General features: G+C 41.0%; 1 protein-coding gene across 4 annotated transcripts in view; it reads right to left on the bottom strand.

Annotated features, from left to right (window-relative positions):
* Positions 1-1,969: 1,969 nt before the first annotated feature.
* The window catches only part of TMEM245 (transmembrane protein 245), a 62,692-nt gene continuing 44,503 nt past the window's right edge, over positions 1,970-20,158 (bottom strand). For all 4 annotated transcript variants that reach the window (XM_080668080.1, XM_080668082.1, XM_080668081.1 and 1 more), the window contains 4 exons: positions 16,727-16,827; positions 15,172-15,346; positions 12,355-12,549; positions 1,970-3,853 (listed from right to left, as the gene is read on the bottom strand). In XM_080668080.1, coding sequence (XP_080524206.1) covers positions 3,808-3,853; positions 12,355-12,549; positions 15,172-15,346; positions 16,727-16,827 — 517 coding nt within the window. In that variant the 3' untranslated portion in view covers positions 1,970-3,807. The remainder of the gene's footprint in view (positions 3,854-12,354; positions 12,550-15,171; positions 15,347-16,726; positions 16,828-20,158) is intronic.

The following is a 20,158-nucleotide window of genomic DNA, read 5'->3' on the forward strand; positions in this document are numbered from 1 at the left end:
AAAAGAGAACTGTACTCTACTCTGAATTGTTACTAACTGGCTGTGTGTGTTAGAAAAGCCGCTTGGACCTTTGGATTTGTTCCCTTCTCTAGAAAACGACAGAACCACCTAATTATATAAGGCCCATTCTAGCCCAGAATGTCTGTGATGCCAATAGACAGTTTAAAAATAAAAGAAATGTAAATCAAGTCTATCAAAAAATAACTGCTCAGTGTTTCAGATAGTATGCACATTTTTTGCAGGTCCTCAGTAAATTAATAAAATGAGTATATTTTTATTGCAAACTATGTAAAGGCAACAAGTTAATAAAAACGAAAGTACTTATTTTTAGCTGGAACTAGCATTTGGAAGTTTACTGTCAGAGGCTATTTCCACTGTGAAGTGCCTACTGTAAAACTCTTGTAAGGGTCTCGGAAGACCCTCAGGTCAGGACCAGAGTATGGGAAGTTCCGAAAAGGTTTTTCCTATAAACCTGGGGTGGAAAGCTCGGATAGCTCACCTAAATATTGCTTTGCTCTAATCCAGTGGTCGGCAAACTCATTAGTCAACAGAGCCAAATATCAACAGTACAACGATTGAAATTACTTTTGAGAGCCAAATTTTTTAAACTTAAACTTCTTCTAACTCCACTTCTTCAAAATAGACTTGCCCAGGCCATGGTATTTTGTGGAAGAGCCACACTCAAGGGGCCAAAGAGCCGCACGTGGCTCGCGAGCCACAGTTTGCAACCCTCATGGCCTGAATTTCTGAGTATTTCTTGCCCAGCAGGGACACTTCCTGAAACGCTAAATACAATGAAAGTGAGAACTAGTGGTACTAGGAAGTCCTGAAGGGTCACTGACGGGTTCCTGCTAAGACCAAGGTCAGCCAGAGGATTTTATCTCTAAGCCCTGGAGCAGGCCTTTTTAACTGGAATAAACAGCTGCCATTTCCAAGAGCTACGGAGTTTGTTTAAATACAGCATCTCCATAACAATTCTTGGGTATCCTCCCACTGCCCAGGGTCGCTCTACACCAGTCTCAGAGGTCAAGGGAACACTCTGCCAGCTCACCACCTCTAATGGAAGGGGTGTTAGGGTTCCTTGCAAATGGAAAAAAATAAATAAGACTGGAATCTAAAGCAGTCTGACAGATCACTTCCAGGAACAGAGAGTATGGTAAGAATTTTGGAACTGCAGCAAGACTTATATATGGAGTTTATGCTGAATACCACACGCCTGTTCTCTGAGAAAGAGAGGAGCACGTTTGTGTGGAGAGTTTTTATCTCCTCCATTTAGTTTATAACAGAATAGTGAATGCGAACTTAACACTAATCTTTAATCGAGCTGTAAAATGAAAGACATTGTAATGGGATTTCTGAACTCAGTTTTTACTGAGGCTACTTCTACTTCATCGATGCATTTTCTCCCCCTTTCTGGGTCAGATCCGAACTGAGAACCTGAGGGCTGGTCATCTTAAACTTGAGCTTGAGATTCCTACCTTTTCATGCCACTTGATCTCTATGCTCTGTGAAGATGCTGCACACCCTCACTACTCCTGAGGGGCATGTTTGTGAGGGTTCCAGGAAGACCTCCCCTAGCCGCCAGCCTCCCTGTCCTCCCAGCTGCTGGAGTGCGGGGCACTTCAATTCCTGATCAGGACTGGGTAGCACTAGGGCACCTCTGTTCCTGCCATGCCAGGGTGACATTACATCACTGCTCATTTGGGCAGCTCTAACCTAGTCTCTTAGAGCTCAGAGTCCCCCTCTAACAACCTGGTACTCCTAAGAATAATTATGACCAGCTACAGCCACATATTAGCTCAAGTTTAGTTTTTTGCAATATCACTTTGTACCGCTAAAAGCCCAAAAACATAATCTGTATAGGCACCCAACTCATTGTGTACAACATTTATCTCTTGTGAATGCGTGCAAATTACAGCTATAAACTTACCAGTATACAATTAACAGATACAAACCCGATTTCTTTTTTAACCCCTTTAATGCAAATTTTTTATTTTAGCAATACACATGATCTGGCTAAGATTTACCGAAAGAGAAGGCCTGCTTATGAGTTATCCCCTACAGCACCCTGTACAGTGCCTGGCTTGGTTGGCCTAGAGTTTGGCAAACTCTTAGCAAATGTTTTACTGAATAAATGATTACACAACGAACTACAGAAAGTAATTAGTGGCCAAACGTAACATTGGTGTTATATCAAATTGTAATTGTTGAAGGGTTCATAGGAAAAATTAGAGATGTGCACATAGTCTACTGTATAAACAAAGCCTCTCTTCTAAATGGAGTTTTTCTTAATATCAGGATAAATTTAAGCTAGTTATACTAACTGTGCTTTTTAGTGAAAAAGTGTTTGAGATAAAATAATTTCTACTTTTAAGTGTTTTCCAAACCGGTGATTTCTGATTCTTAAGAAGCCTTTCTCTTCCACATTCCCCTGGGGACAGAGAAAGAGCCTGAGGATTGTTTTATACGGTGGCAAGGGCACAGAGCTAAGAGCTGGGTTCTAGTCCCAGCCCTCAGTAACAGGAGGACAAATCCAAGGACACCTATTCTACTAGTATCTCACAGCACGGAAAACTGTAAGGTAGTAGAAGAAACACCACAGCATAAGCAGAGTTTGCAGACTTACGGAGTCAGAAGATATGAGGTCAAATCTTACTGAACTTTATGACTTTCAGTTTGTCAGTTTTCTGAACCTTAGCTTCATCATCTGTGTGAAACTGTTATAAAACAACATAATGCTGTAGGAAAGGTTATGTGAAGTTGTTGTGAAATAATTACAGGCAAAGGGACTTTGTAAAATGTAAAGCACTATCCTGGTTATTGTGATATCTGATAAATTTAAGAAGTTACAATGTATTTCAACAGGCATTCATCTAGAGTCTCATGTGCAAGGCACTGTGCTAAGTGAGGGGAAAATACTGCATAAATATAAAATTCTGGTCTGTAAGTAACCAAGTGGCAGAATTCCAAATGGTGAAATAGGGATACATTTAACAAATCAGAGTACTGATACACCTGAGATTTTTCACTTGAAACATTTGGAAAGAAAAAAGAAAAATCACAACATGAATTCTATCACATTGTTACCATTAATAGCAGCGGACATGTATTTGGTCTGCCAAGTCTTAGAAATTTGGCAACAGTGTGATGTGGGGATGGAGGCAGAAGAAAGGGGAGAGAGAGCTTCAATCAGTCTGTCTCTCCTTTGGTTGCAACACACAACTAACTGAACTTGAAGTGAGCCACCTGCCCTTCCACGGGAGACTGGTTCTGCCTTAGAGAGGACCATACATTGTGGGAAAAGGGTAGCAGACACATTTTTCCTGCTCAAGCAACTAATACTCAAAAGTGAAAGCCCTTTTCATTGAAAAGTGACCGTCGTAGAAAAGTTTATGAACAGATTTCTTAAAACAGGAGAAAAATTACATGTATGTCCTTTTAACAGTAGGTAGTTTAGGGCTCTTAAAAAATAACTTTATAAATACATATTATAATAATACAAATAAGCAAAGGGGGTAAATTTCAAGCCATGGTACCAGTGTATACACTGAAACTCTTAACTAAGCCATCTTAGCAACAGTTAGGTGAGCAAACCACATCTGGGAGCTCTAAAGCTGTGCTTTAAAATGCAAAGCAGCTCACAGCAAGTTCGCTCTTGCCCACGCATTCGGTAGGAAGGCCAGGAGGCTCCGCTTCTTTCCCCCAGCTCTGCGTGCTAGGCACAGCCGAAAGGACAGGAGACACAGCTGAGCTGACCTCACAGTCAAGGTTGAACTTCCTAGAGAAATCACTGAAGCGGAAGCCATGTCAGTCTACTGAAGATTTCAGATCTTCAGAAATGTCACGGAAAGTCCTATAAGAAAAAATAAAATTCGTTTTGCTTTTGGAAATGAGGTGGTAGGAGGAATGAAATCACAGAGACACTAAAAAAAGAAAGGAAAACAGCACCTAACCAGTAATTAAATGCCATGGAATAATAACTTATTTTTATAATCTGTGAGCCTTGATGAGGTTATATAGTCATTTTTCTTAATATTATCACGAGTTGATATTTTGAGTATTATTTCAAAGTATGCTAGTAACAAGAACTCCAGAGTTATTTTTTTGCTGAGTTCATTATCTCCCATCCAAAAAACTATTTCCCTTGAAATTAACAACCATGTGACTATGTTCTAGCCAATGGGATGTAAGTGGAAGAGCAGTGTGACTTCTCAGCAGTGTCCTTAAAAGAGAAGGGTGATCTTCCCTCCCCCACTCTAGCCAGCTGAGAAGTGTACACAAGGATGTTAGAGAAAAACACTGGAAGATCAAAGATCAAAAGCCAAGTGAATAAGTTTTATTACAAAACAGGAAACCTGACCCAGCAGAGTCCAAGCTCTGAGGGATGTGGTTCAGGGCAGGAGAAATGAGGTTAGGTCTTTTCACCAAATTGCCTGGTACTGAACTGTCTGACCCACATAGGCAAGCTAAGTGCGTATCGCTAACTGGCAGGTAACATCTAGGCTGTATAGCGGTGGTGTGCTGCACCTATGAGGCGCCTGCCTCAGGACTGTAGTAGCTCATTTGCCTTTACTACATAATTTATATGCCCAAGCTAGGATTACATCACCCCGTCAGGCCTGCATCTGTGCTGGCAGCCAACTGGCCAGGTCAGAGTTTATCAATGAACATGAGCCTAAGCACCCACCTTAGAGGAAAAGACCTCACACCAAGGCTGGCAGAACAGCAAGGAGGGAGGCTCGGCTGGATGCTGTGGAAGAGTTATACCAGCCCTGGACTGCCTGCCTCTGGACCGCTTTCACCCGAGAGAGAAATCAACTTCTAGCTCTTTTAAGTCATATGAGTTCAACTGACAGTGGTTTTTTGAGTTTGTTTGTTTTGGACTATATGAAGCTAAATCTATCTTAAAGGGTACAAGTGTGAAGCAGAAGTTCATTGCCATCCTTTTAGCTAGAAGCTACCTTGCTCCTTTACAGCAGTATCACCAATTAGGACCGCAGAAAAACATCTGAGCTCAACAAGCTAGTTTTCAAAACAATTTTAAAGTCTTCAAGCTATACCAGTGGTTGGCAAACTGCGGCTCGCGAGCCACATGCAGCTCTTTGGCCCCAGGCCAGCTTAGGCATACCCTAATTAATAACAATGTACCTACCTATATAGTTTAAGTTTAAAAACGTTGGCTCTCAAAAGAAATTTCAAACGTTGTACTGTTGATATTTGGCTCTGTTGATTAATTAGTTTGCCGACCACTGAGCTATACTATATTAATTTATAGTCACATCACTACACCACATTGTTCCTTCTTACATTATTTATCAAATAAAGCCCATTTTATTTTCATACCTTATAATTAAAAGATTAATTAACTTTTTCATTAGAAACAGACCTAAAATAGAATATAAGAAAGTGTTACAAAGCTTCAGGGAATCACTCATAGTTATGGAAACAAAAGATGACAAAAAGTTATCAATAGATACAAATTACTTAAAAATTTGCAAAGCAAATAATTTTGAACTTCAGGTGCAATTCACTTCCATGCCACCTCTTACATTTTTTGTCTTCCCAATTTTCAGTTCATATACATATTTAGGAGGGTGAGCTAGAGAGGGCAGTAGCAAAATTACAGGTATGAAGTAGCAACTAAAATAATTGTATGGTTGGGGGTCACCACAACATGAGGAACTGTATTAAAAGGTCGTGGCATTAGAAAGGTTGAGAACCACTGCTCTCTAGAGATGAATGAAAAGTCCTGCCTCAGGCAAAGAGGCATGAAATAAGATAAAGACTGTGGTTGGCCTGGTGACTGCCTTCTGTTGACAAGTAAGCTTAGCCTTAATGGTGAAATTCATACCTACTGTTCAATGCTCCCTCCAGGCCAAGAAAGCCTCCAAATGCACGCAGAAGAAAGAAAATAAAATTAAGCAAGCTGAGAAAACTCAGTTACTGAGCTTTTTAAGTTACTGAGAGTTTTCCATCTCAACATTATATCTTCTTTAGATGTTTAGGTTGGTGAAGGTGGTGTGTGTGTGTAAAACCTTATAGACATAACATTGATATTAAACCAACTTTCAATTTTCTCCTGGAAAACAAACTCCATAATCTAGGGATGCAGAAACAATTTATTTAAAAAACATTTTAATTGAATTTATTTAAACTAAAATTACAAAACAAAATCAGGTCACTTGCCCTGCATCTGTCCCACCCCCTGCAACTACCAATCTGTTCTCTGTATCTATAAGTTTGGTTTTATTTTTTAAGAGGACTTATTTTTTAATCCTCACCTTAGGACATGCTTATTAGAGAGAGGAAGGGGGAGAGGGAGAAAAAGGGAGAGAGAAGGAAAGAGAGGGAGAGAGAAAGAAAGGGAGAGAGAAACCGGTATCTATCAGCTGCCTTCCATATGTGCCCCAACTGGTGATCAAACCCACAACCCAGGTATGTGCCCTGATAGGGAATCAAACTGGCAACCCTTCAGTGCACAGGACGACGCTCAACCAACCGAGCCACTCCAGTTGGGCGGTTTATTTCTTTTTTTAGATTCTGCATGTAAGTGAAATCATAAGGGATTTGTCTTTCTCTGATTTCTTTCTGGCCTCATCAAGAGGCACAGAGCTAACTAATTGCCAGGGCTCATAAAATTGCAGCTCTCTAGATTAGGGAAAAAAAAGAAATAAAGACTACATTGACATTATTTCTAAAAATGGTGAATGTCTTATCTAAACTACCAAATTACAGTCTTCTTTCCCACACCGTAAGGATTATTATGCTCCTCAGAACCAGGGTGGTGGAACAAGCAATGCAGGATGAGCTGGGGACAGAGGACAGCTGTGAGCATTTAGAGATCCTTTAAGGGCAACGGGCAATGTGCAGTGTGGTTTCCCATTCACAAGCCTTTGCTCCTTGGAAAATGTTTGGGGATCTGCTTCCCCTAAAGTTTCAATGCGATTTTTAGGAAGATTCAGTTTTATGTAAATCTTTAAATCTTTTCTGATTTAACAACTCAAGAGCTGTTGACTCTTGGCCTCCCAGAGAAACAGAATAAACTTTGAACATTTGAAAATAAAAAAGTAATAAAAAGCATTAAGTGACTAATTTAACTTCCATTGGCTGGGCATAGCTGAGTGTGTATTTCCTAAACCCTCCCCAGCACATAGGTACAAAACCTGTGATCACTATTATATCATATCATCACTATTATACATACCTTCTCTTCTAACAGATATGGAATAACCTTCTAAGGCTGAGGTTTACTATGTTCCGTCTGTCTTTTTCAACCTCAAGGTTATATTGCAATATTCTTTTTATCAAATCTTTTCTTGGTTTCACTAACCTATTAACTCATCAAATTTTCACTGAGCACTTTCTATGTGCCAAACACCATGCTAGGAATGGTAAAACAGTGGTAAAGAAGTCAGACATAGCTCCTACTTTCAGAAAGCTTACCAGCTAGTGAGAAAGACAATTAATGAAGCACACATTTATACACTGTGCATTAAGTTCCAATAGAAGAAGTACAACATGCTATGGGGACACACAAGCAGGGGCATCTTACCTAGTCTAGTGAGTTCCAGCAATGCTTTTCATTAAAAAAGGCACTTTAAGTACAGACCATGATACTGGATTTGGCTAGAAAGGGGGTAGTATTCTTTACAGAGGGGAAAACAAGTGCAAAGATGACAGTGACTTCAGGGAACTAGAACAAGTTCAAGATGGCTAGAAAATAAAACGTAAGGCGGGCAGCAGAGAGAGGAGTCTGCAGAGGTAGACAGAAAGAAGCCATGCAAAGTTTCCATTTTATCTTGAAGGCCATGTAAAGCCACTGTGGGAATTTTAAGTACAGAGGAGCATAACATTTATGCTTCAGAAAAACCAGAGAGGCTTTGTGGGGGTGCAAAAATAACTTTCCTCATGTTAGCATAGGTAGCTAGATATTAATAAAGGGAGCAGAGGGAATCCAACATTGTTGAGCATCATAAACTGAGGAGCTGAATGAGCTAGTAAGCCTGCTTCACTAGGAAACTGCAGCATTCATAGGCTCCCCAGGGAACCTCTGCATCCTACACCCTGGGACCTAATCCCTACAGTTACCAGGGAACGGGGAGGAATAAAAAGAGCAGGAGACATTCCTCTGCTGGGTACAGGCACAGAAGCCAGGTGGCACGGGGGAGGTGCTTCCACTTTGAGGCATGCACAGTAGGAACTAAGATGGTGATCACAAGGCCGCAGAGCCCAGCCTGGGAAAAGGATGGAAAAGGATTGGACTGGATAAGGGACACAGCACCCCAGAAGATCTAGGAAATGGATAGGGTAGGGGGAGGGCCCAGTGCCAGCCCAAGAAAGACTGGGAAGTGGATTGGTTATTCTAAAAGGGTGCCTGGTCCTTCCCAAGCCCGAGATAATATAATCAGCCTAACAAGGGCATGTGGGATCTCTCTCTCTCCTTCCTTCTCTCTTTCCCCCCACCCCACCCCCCAACATACACTCGCCCTATTTACACATTCTCTCTTCATAACAGCCATGCAGCCCTAGCAGCCACCTGTGGCCCCACAGCCACTGGATTCCAAGCACCAGCCAGGGCACAGCTGGGAACAGAAGCTAACCTAGCGGGATGGGGACAGGGACTGAACTGGACGGAACAGCACAGAGGAAGCACCTCCCTCTGGATGCTGGCCTTTGCTCTGAGCCTGATGAAGACAAGGCTGGACTTCTTTCACAATGATTTTGCTTCTACAATAAATCCTACCACTACACCTTACCCTCCCATATGTGGGCACCCAGAATGCTTTCCTTGTGAGTCCATGAGTGGACCCCACTTCCACTGGCAACACTCCTGCCTCTAAATTCTTCTAGCTGCACTAACAATCAAATTAACATAAGAAAGAGCAACAGGAACCATGTCTACAATTTATTACAGGTATACACTTGGGGTGTCATAAGATATGAGACCCAAAGATACACCTGAGGATTATATGCCACTTTGGACAAAGGAGGGGAGGCAGGGGTTTGGGATTTCAAAGGAAACACAGGCAATTCATAGGTAGCTGAGAGGAGGCAAACCTCTTGTAAACCAATTCCTGCTGGGCCACCCGGAGACAATGGGGCACAGAAGGAAGCTCAACACACAGGCTTTGCTAACCTTCTACCTGTCTGCCACATTTAGTTTATAATAAGATGCTAAGGTGATGTTCCTTTCCTTTAAGCAGGTTTTTCTATCTGAATTCCTTTAGACTGGTAAGGAGGGAAAAGTCAAAGGTTCTTCCTGAGTCTTTTGTTTCTTAATAACTAGCTTAAAATCAATATCCCAAAACTTTGGTCTCCCTTAGCTGCACTATGGAAAGTAGACCATATGGGGAGCCAGACTAGAGAGGCAGGGGCCAGAGAAAAGGCCCCTGAGGATAACCCCAGCACTGGGTCATCCCACAGGGAACACAGAGGGGTGAACAGATTCAAGAAATGTGCCAGCAACAGAGTCAAAGGAGAAGCAACAGTCAGCGGAGGGTGAGTCCAGATTTCTCTCTTTCCCCCTCATTATACCAAACTAAGATGATGGGAAGTACACCCCAACTGACATTCTGAGGTTTAATGTAAAGGTCTGCAGGAGCTGTAATATTTTTGTTTAAAAAATATATTTTTATTGATTTCAGAGAGGAAGGGAGAGGGAGATAGAGATAGAAACATTAATGATGAGAGAGAATCATCGATCGGCTGCCTCCTGCACACCCCCCACGGGGGATCGAGCCTGCAACCCGAGCATGTGCCCTTGACCGGAATCGAACCCGGGACCCTCTAGTCCGCAGGCCAACGCTCTATCCACTGAGCCAAACTAGCTAGGGCAGGAGCTGTAAAGTTTTTGAAGAACATCTTTGTATCTCATTTTGCAAAAACATGAAAAAAAAAAAATAACTCTTCAAAACAGCAATGAGTTAGTAATAACTCTTCCCTAGAAAAAGATAAAGCTGAGCTCCTAAAGGACCACATTCGATTATCACCTTTGGGAGTGTCAAGGTGTGACAGAGGGCAATGGAAAACGATGCCGAGAACAGCATTCCTGGAAGAGTTCCTGGGATAGTCTCCTGCTTCCTCCTTACAGGTTTTCTGAGCTATGATGTTCAGAGATTGCTGCTCAGCCTTTGGTAGGAGTGAAATATGTACATCAAATCAAGTCTGATTATCCTGTCCAAATATCAAGAAAGTACTCCAAGTCATATGATTGCAGGAGCATTTTTGTCCTTTCAAACAGCCCTAGTGTTAACAGAGAAGAGAAAGGGATAGGTTCTGATTACTGACTGAATCAGCCCGAAGTTGTGGGAAGCCCAATGCTGCGCGACATTCTCCACCAGCACATACTGCATTCACCACTAAAGGAAGGGAGTCCTTCCTCCTACATCTCTCCTTAGGTGGACAGTTGATCATCCGTCTGAAGACAGATGGCAGTACATAGAAAGAGTCTTGCAAATGGGTCTTTTTAGCCACCGTGCCTGCATCTGCAGCTAGAAGGTAAGTCTGCCTAATGAAATGCAACCATCCACCTGCTGTTATCACACTGTAACATCAGAATTCCCAGGAGAAGCCAAACGTTCCCCAGCTCACGCCTCAGTAGAGACTATTCTTTCACAGCCCATTCGTTCCTTCAACTAGGAAGTGAACACATTCCAAGTACAAAACACTGTTAACAGGTGCTGTGCATACATCAGTTACTAAAACTGACATGGCCCCTGCAGTAACAGCAACCACAGTCCAGTGGGAAAAGAAAAGACAGATATGCAATCCAGAGTAATTGAGTGAATGCTTGTATCTTGAACATGCCGTCAACCTCTAGGCAGGAGATTAGAAGATCTTTCTCTGAGGAATTTACTAGCCCAAAAAGGGAACCCCAAAGCACTGTCATCGAAGGCTGCACAAGACAATGGCCCTACTAGATTTATTATGGTAACATACATAACCCACTCACAGCTCTTGAGTGAGTGTCGCACTCTTAATATGAGCCAAGAGCCAAAAATATCTGGTCTCTGCTATCATGATTATGTTGTGTTAATACTATAAAAATGAAGAGATTTTACAGATATAATTAAGGTCTCTAATCAGTTGGGTTTAATCAAAAGTATGATGGGTGGGGCAGGCTTAATAAGGTGAGTCCTTTAAAAGGGTTTTAGCAGAGACAGAAGTCAGAAAAATACTCTCCAGCTGGCCTTGAGGAAGCAAACATCCATGTACAAATGGCCTGGAGAAGTGGCCTACAGGAGCTGCACGCCTCAGTTCTACACTGCAAGGAAATAATTCTGCCAATAATAAACAAGCTTGGAAGACCCCAATCCACACATAAAAACCCCAGCTGCAGCTGACCCCTTGACTGCAGCCTTGTCAGATTCCAGGCAGAAGACCAGCTGAATTGTGCCCGGACTCCTGACCCCTGGGGATGACTATAATAAACGTATGCTGCTTTAAATCACTAAGTTGGTGGTAATTTGTTATGGATTATAGAAAACTGATATAGACTTGTATACTAAAAAAAGACAAATTTTATTTACATAAATAATACCTCAATAAACCAGACTGGAAAAAAAAAAAATAGCAGACATGGAAATCTCTATGGCAGTTTTAGAAGATAAATCACCTAGAAAATAGGGCCAAAGAGACAGAAATAGAAGAGCAAATAAAAGATGACAAAATGACATGACCAGTGTATGAGGATCAGCATTAAATAAAAGTAAGTTTCTGATAGGAAGAGAAGGAAATCATCAACGAAATGTTTCAGGAACAATTTCAGAACTGCAGAACATAAATTTCCAGTTTTAATGATCACAAAGGCACTAGATAAACGTGCCAATCAGAACGTGCCAAACAGAAAAAATAGATTTTAAAAAAAGGAAGGTCCTACAGGCCTTCAAACAGTTGAATTACAAAGAATCAGGAATCAGAGTGGCTTTACACTTTTAACAACTGTGGGAGGTAGAAGACAGTGAAGAAATAACACTCTAAAGAGAAACATTTTTAAATAGGAAAGTTATCAATTACGACTTCAGGAAAAGCCTCTTCAGACATGCATGGTCCCCAAGTTGACCTGCCATGCATGATTTCCTACCACAGATCCATGTATTGAATTTGATGATCCTATACTTTGCATCTTTAATCTGACATCCCATGTCCCAAAATAGCCTTTTATATTTTCCACTTATTTTTGGTCATTCATGACATTAACTATATTCTGACCCAACTTAGTTTTCAAATGTTCCTGGTATACAAAACCCAGTGATTTCTCTTTACTCAGTGTCTACTACCATCTTTAGCAGAAACACCTCTATCCTGCCAGACCACTCAGGTCAAGAAGGCAGAGATCATTCTGCTTTAACTCACCGCTGACTCTGAGCAGGCCACGGAGTCTGGTTTGCCATGGGCATTGAATTTGTGGGACTCACTAGCATGGCACTATAGATGTTGGAAGCGACCACAAGTATGCAGAGAAGTATGGGCCCGATGATTGCTCCTTCCAGGCCCAGGTAGTATGCTCCGCCAGCCACGGCCAGGCCTGTCAAATAAGGATGGCCACCTCTGGAAAAAAGAGCACACAGATTGGCTCATGATTTTTAACAAACATAAACCCTGGAGTAAATCTGAAATACATTCAGTAACACACCAGTCATTCTCTAATACACCAGGCTTTTGACTACTAGTATATTATTGCTCTCTTCAGATTATCTCAATGTGGATAAATGAACATTGTAACAGCATTGAGATGGAAGAATTTTCTTGTCTACATAATACGTCTGACCTCTGCCTTTCATATAGGTCCAGCAACTGGAGGAGTGAAGTCAGTAATGTTAACAGGTACCTTGCACGCATTACGTGGCTGCCTGAAGTGGGTTAATGTCGGCTTAGGATTGGTTATATCAGTCACCTGTTAAGTTTACCTCCATTAAGAACAATTAAGTGAGCCCAATTTAGTACGTAATTAATTAATTAATTATGCTTTTTCAAAGATGATGACAATATAAGAGCATCACTGTTACTCATAGGTTAGACTTCTGGCAACCCCCAAAAGTAGAGTTTTTAGTGTAGGTAGTGCTAAAAGGCCTCATGAGGAAAAGATCTGTCGGAAAACCCAAGATTTTTATTTCACAGGAGAGTCATAATTGACCTCCAGCATATCACAATATCACTTACATAACTGTAACAAAATAAGATAGATTATAGCAGCACAGCACAATGATAATGATAACAAGGGACACTGACATGAGGGGAACTGGAAAAAGGTATGTTGTTTGTTTCTAGTTTTTAAACACACATGACTAAAACAATTTGATGAATCGTAATGTAAATATCTGTGATTTCTGATGGTCTCAGGCTCTACAGCAGCGGCTCTCAACCTGTGGGTCGATGGTCTTAGGTGACCCTGCTAGTGGTTCTCAACCTGTGGGTTCTCAACCTGCTGTAGAGCCTAAGTCCATCAGAAAACACAGATATTTACATTACGATTCATTACAGTAGCAAAATTACAGTTATGAAGTAGCAACGAAAATAATTTTATGGTTGGGGGTCACCACAACATGAGCAACTGTATTAAAGGGTCGCGGCATTGGAAAGGTTGAGAACCACTGTTCTAGAAGGATGTTTTGTATTACATTATAGTTCAATAAGTAACATTTGAAGTGAGCCAGTCTTCAGAAAACCAATACATTATATTCACAATTTATCTTTCTTTTTCCAAAAAAGGATACATGGCAGTATTCCATGTATGCTATGTCAATAAATGATACATTTAAGTAAAGTTCTATAAAAAATGCTTACTGCTTTAAAAATATGTCCTGAGAGCTTTTAAGAAAAAGCTTAATTTATTAAAAAATAAAACAATTTATGCAAAACCTTTCATGTCCTAATGATGCTGATTAAGTAAGGTATTACTTTATTATTAAGAAAAAATTTACATATAAATTTTAAATTTTACCTAGAAACCTAATATAAAATGTGCAGTAAACTTTAAAGAAATGAGAGCACTTTGATATAAACTGTGTACCTATTCCTACTATTTATGTATCAATTGTTAAGCATTAGTTATCACACTCTGATGTTCTCTTATCTTTAATCTTCTCTCTCAAGTTTTAGGCATTAAAGCTCCTAGGACGCTTGTTTATAGAGCTGCTTGTTGCTTTTTGCTCTGGACCTGTGGAGCTTCAGAGTAGTTCTACTTCATTTGTTTTCTACTTTAACTTATTAGAGAGAAACAAAGGACATACAATTTGTCCTTACATAATTTCAAATTAGCTGAAGGGTGAACTCTTTCTATAAACTCAGAACACATCTAATCTTATTGTGATGATGAGTTTTACTGAAAGAAAACTTACTACTAGTATGATAGCTTCGATAGGCTGTAATCTGAATTTAAGAAGCTGATTAAAATTCAACATCTGGTGACATCCCAGATTCGAATAAACAATGTGAATCTGAATATATAACTAAATGAGACTGGGCATGATTTATTAAGTAAATCAAGCCAGTTCTAAAATAAATACCAAAATCTACTCCACACACACACACACACACACACACACACATATATTTTGATATTATGTAGCTCAAGTTTGGCTTCTGTCTTAAATTTAACCTGTACCCATACTATCTAACATCATAAATAAGATGTTAAATTTAACCTGTACCCATACTATCTAACATCATAAGATGTTAAATTTAATCTGTACCCATACTATCTAACATCTTAAACAACCATACTATCTAACATCTTAAATAAGAGAGCTATTTGTCAAATATTTAGCTTGATGAGATTTGGTTTTACATGGAAATCACCAGACATACAACTTAATAATGTCTTTTCTCCAAAAGCAAAGACTTTCTGAAAATAATCACAAACTTGTTACTCTGAATATTTAATGTACATCTAGTAATATTTGTTTCCTAGGTTAAATTACTCTCATTTTTGTTTTAACTCAGGGTGTTTTTTATTGTAAATTATACTTACACAATACCAAAATACCCTGCAAACAATATTAATTATATGAAATTAAATGATTATATAGTGGAGAACACAGAAAGCTACTTCACTAAAAACTCCCACCCCCTGTCCTTTCTCCCATCTCCAAAAGAAATATAAAAACTCTCCTTTAAAAATGCCACAGAAATCCCTGGACATGATTCCTGGAAGCTCTATAGAATACTTACCCTGAAATATCAGAATAGATGGCAGTATCTACAAAGTATGTTGGCAAGAGATGAAAAACCAGCAGTAAGATGGCTTTGCATCCTAGGCCTTGTGTAAGCCACAGGTCTAGAACTGCAGGTATTGCTGCCCAGTATGTCCCCAGAAATGGTACTGCTCCAAGGATTGCTGCTAAAGCTAGTAAAAGATTAATTAAGAAATGCAACTGAACATCATCAGCAAAACAGCAACACAGCAGAACCTAAAACCAGCTCCTCCCATTTGAAAATTTCCACCAAAACAAGTTAATCAGCAACTCAAATTTTCAGGGAATGCTATGTCCTTGTTTAACTAACTTTGCTAGTTAAATGAAGGTCTGAAATCTTAAAACTTGATATTGAAAATCTTTCTGAAATGTGTGTCTACTTCATGAATCTATTCTTTAGCAACTAAATTTCTGCATCTTGTGGTTATTTTGAACCAATGGTTAGTTAATTAATACACACTCCTATAACATAACTATAGAACATTGGTCAAAATTTGTACTGAGTCTAAAACCAAATCAGTTTCCATAGCTCAGATGAGTATATAGTCTTTACCTGGATTCTAATAAAAAAAAAAAAAAGAAATGTAATTTAAAAATAACAAAACACCCAGCTTGTTGAGGATCTTACTCAAGCTTGTCTCCTTCCAGAACATTACATTAAAGCACTCTACAGAGACTTGGGCTCTCCTGATTAAAAGTCAAGTAGATGTGGATGCCAGTTCTGGTCCTAACCATGAACCAGGCCTGTGACCTTGGAAAACTTTGGTTTCTCATCTATACGACAGGGACGTCACCTGCCCTGCCTGCCTCATAGGGCTGTCATGAACAACCTCCATGTGCTCTCAGGGTGCTTGCATGTCAGAGGATGGCTATGTGAAAAACAAAGTAGGGAAGAACCTGAATGAACTTGGGAATGTAAAGGAGGATGGGAGCACAGACCCAAGTGGAAAAACTGGTGGTAGAGGCAAATGTGGAAGGCAGATATATTTAGGAAGACAAGCAGCCACAGAAATAAAGGTAGAAAAAGTGGAAGGAGAGGAGCAGAGATAACATAGAGGAAAAGTAAAAGATGGTCATTAAACCATCCTGGTGCATATGGAATGTGGATATTATCAGAACAGACCTCAAGAGGTATGGGGACGGTTTATGGGCCCTCAGAAGCATCCATCTTGCCCATGGGACAACCTCCATGGGGCAAAGCTATTTGACCAACTCACTGCTTCCTGCCAATCAGTTCAGTTCAAACACTTACTGAGTGCCAATTATGGGCTAGGTGTGGTGCTTGGTGATAGGACATTCATTCATTCAACAAATAGTACACAGTACTTTCTATGTGCTGGGTATTATCCTAGCTACTGGGGATACAGCAATAAATTAACATGACAAACTGTATTTCTGTTCCTAATTTGGACTAGATTCGATCTCAAAATTTTAGTATTTTTAATTTGAGGAATATGACATTTCCCAATGTATGTAAAATGGCTTAAATTTTCTTAAATAGAGGACAGTGAAAGTTATGACACAGTCGTTACCTGATGGTATGAAGACAATATTGATGCCAAATATAGTATGAGTCAGCCAGGTATACAATCCATAGAAGCCAGCCATTTTGAGGGAAGCATCAAACACCCCTCTAGAAGGTCCAAAGATAAAAGGGAAAGTAAATAAACATAGTATATTGTGATTCAGAAAAATCACTATTTCTAGGCTTCTGGCTACTTCATTACAAATCTGGTAACAGCTTCAATTTTTCCAATGCCTGAGAATGCTGTTTTCATTTTGTTCTAGAGAAATATAAAGACTTCTTTTAAAACCCAGAAATGTTTTCTAAACTACTCTTTACATTTCTTTCTGATGGAAAGATAAGTGGACTAAAACACCTTTAAATACCCTAGTCACTGAGATAATGAATCTACTTTTCACTTCTAAAGCAGACCTTTTACTGCCAAAATAGGTGAAAAGAAAATTAAGTGTCAATATCATATTTCTGAGGATATAGTTAAACTCTAAGACCTCTCCCCTTTGGGAAGAGCAAGGGAGGGATAACAGAACTTGTACTTAGAAGCCTTCCTTCTGTTAACAAAATTTCCCACATTTCTTCAACTATTCAACCAAGCCTACAAAGTAACTTCCGCAAATGCTAACTATCAAAGAATGCATGTCATTGGGAGAGAATTTATGAAAAAAATAAAAGAGAGAGAAAAAAGAAAACCAAATATATTATCTCCAAAGTAAAATCAGAGACAAAAATACAAAAGGTGGGGGGCAATGGGAGGATAAGGACACATATGTAATACCTTAATCAATAAAGAAATAAAATAAAATAAAATAAAATAAAATAAAAAATAAAATAAAATAAAATAAAACCTCCCTAAGTATATGCCCCCCCCCAAAAAAAAATCTATCTATGTAAATATAAAAAGCCCGTGGCCCTAAAGCCGTAAGGACCAAAGACTGGCACGGGTGGGCAGGGCTGTGAGCGTGGGGGGGCGGCGGGTGGGGCTGCCCGATTTCGTGCACTGGGCTTCTAGTCCTATCTAATAAAGAGGGAATATGCTAATTGACCAGCACTCCATCACAAAGATGGCTGCACCCACAGCTGAGGCCAAGTTCCCACAAGGAGCCTTAACAAGCAATCAGCAGGGACCTGAGACTACGCCCTCCCCCACCCCTGTGGAACTTGACAGGGGACCTCAGGCCATGCCCCCCCACCCAGCAGGGCTTGACGGGGACCTCAAGGTGCGCTTCCCATCCTGGTGCTGGGCTAGGGGACCTCAGGCTGCTCCCCCTGCCCCAGCACCGGGCCAGGGGACCTCAGGCTGCACCCCCCACCCGGCAGGGCTTGACAGGGGACCACAGGCCATGCCCCCCATCCAGCAGGGATTGACGGGGGACCTCAAGGTTTGCTTCCCATCCTGGTGCTGGGCTAGAGGACCTCAGGATGCTCCCCCCACCCCGGCACCAGGCCAGAGGTCCCCCAACGGGGCTTGACAGGGGACTTCAGGCCGCGCCCCCCGCCCCAGCACCAGGCCAGGGGACCTGAGGCTGTGCCCCCCTGCCTGGCTGGGCTTGACAGGGGATCTCAGGCTGTGTCCCCCACCTGGTGGGGCTTGACGGAAGACCTCAAGGCACGCCTCCCGCCCCAGTCTGGGCTGGGGGACCTCAGGCCACGCCCCCCGTCCGGCAAGGCTTGACAAGGGTGGGACTGGCCTGGTCTGAATCTAGCCCAATTGGGGAGGGAGGCCAGCCGGGTCTGGGTTTCACGCGATTTTGAGGTGCATGCATGTGGATGGGCGGGGACTTGACTCTGGGTCCCATGGTGAGCCCCAGAATCTGACAGGAGGAAGGTTTTCATATACATTTTACTAATTTTCTTTCATCTCTGACACTTCTATTATAGAGGAAGGGCAAATAGCAATATTAAATTATTTCCTCTAATTCAGTGGTCAGCAAACTCATTAGTCAACAGAGCCAAATATCAATAGTACAACGATTGAAATTTCTTTTGAGAGCCAAATTTTTTAAACTTAAACTTCTTCTAACGCCACTTCTTCAAAATAGACTCGCCCAGGCCATGGTATTTTGTGTAAGAGCCACACTCAAGGGGCCAAAGAGCCGCATGTGGCTCGTGAGCAGCAGTTTGCCGACCACTGCTCTAATTAATCCCCTTTTAATGTGCACGAATTTCGTGCACCGGGTCACTAGCATATATATAAGAGGGGTAAAAACAGATACACATATTGGGTGATTAGTAGGAATGAAGTACAAAAAAAGGGCAGTCTCAGGCACTCCATTTGTGCTTTTCAAGTGGAAAATTATTAAGACAGTACTCTGTCAGGAGCAGCAAATTTTAAGTTATCACAAGGCATCACAAAATTACAAAAATCAGGATTCTGGAGGGCACAGCAGAGGAACACTAACATACTCATGAGAAGGAAAAGCTCTCTGCAATGGAAAAAGCAGAGGCTGTCGCAGCAAAGATGGCACTGAACCCACAAAAGGAAACACCAAGCTTTTCCAAAGTAGCCCAAGAGGTTTCCTGTCAGAGCAGTCAAGCTCTGGAACCTCCTGATTCAGTCATTTAATAGGGTTTAGAGACATGGATTTGGTGAAAGTGGCTCCCCAAATGTGAAACCTTCTTTGGCACCCTGACCAGCAGCTTTCACTCAAGAATGTCTTAAAAGTGCCCATGTGACCTCTGACAATAAGGACATGGATTAAAGTGGTATCAAAAAGATGGGAAAGGAATGGAGATGGCCCATAGGAAATATAAAAAATGTAAGTAGTAACTGAATAGAGGAGACAGAGGAAAAGGAAACGGCAAAGGGGAACGAATGGCAGTGTCTCAAAGACATGGAAAAGCCCAGAATGGAGGGGCCATGGAAGAAAAAGGAATACATTTAGTTTGGGCAATGGTTAGAAAAAAAAGGAAGATGAGGTAGCTGGAAATAAGAGACGAGGTCTAAGAGAGATACGCCAGAATGGATTCCTCACAGAAAAGGATAAGCTATCTCAAGGGGAAAGCCTGGAGAAAATGGGGCAATGGGCTGTGTCTCAAAGGGACCCAGAGACAAATAAACACCAGACAGAGATCATGAAATCATTTCTGGAGTAGGAAGAAAATCACTAGAGTGTGGTATTCCCAGAGACCAAGGGAAAAAGCAGCTTTTGAAAAGGAGGGAATAATAATAGACCAAATACCACAGAGAAAGTAATGAGAATTAAGTCTAAGAAAAAAAGTACAGAATTTGACTAGAACTGGGGGAGTCAATAAGAAAAGATATAGTTGTAGTGCTTTCATCAACCTTATGTTATTTAAGAAATGTTAAGCCAAAAATAAGTTGACATCAAAGGTGCAGCAGAGTATCACAACTGAATCATCTGTTGGGGTGGCAAGGAGGCAATACTCAATCCAAAAAGGACCACTTGCAGGAAACAGCACAGTCCTCTTTCTCTGTCTTTGG

The sequence above is a fragment of the Plecotus auritus genome, assembly GCF_963455305.1.
Source record: "Plecotus auritus genome assembly, chromosome: 5".
NCBI lineage: Eukaryota > Metazoa > Chordata > Mammalia > Chiroptera > Vespertilionidae > Plecotus > Plecotus auritus.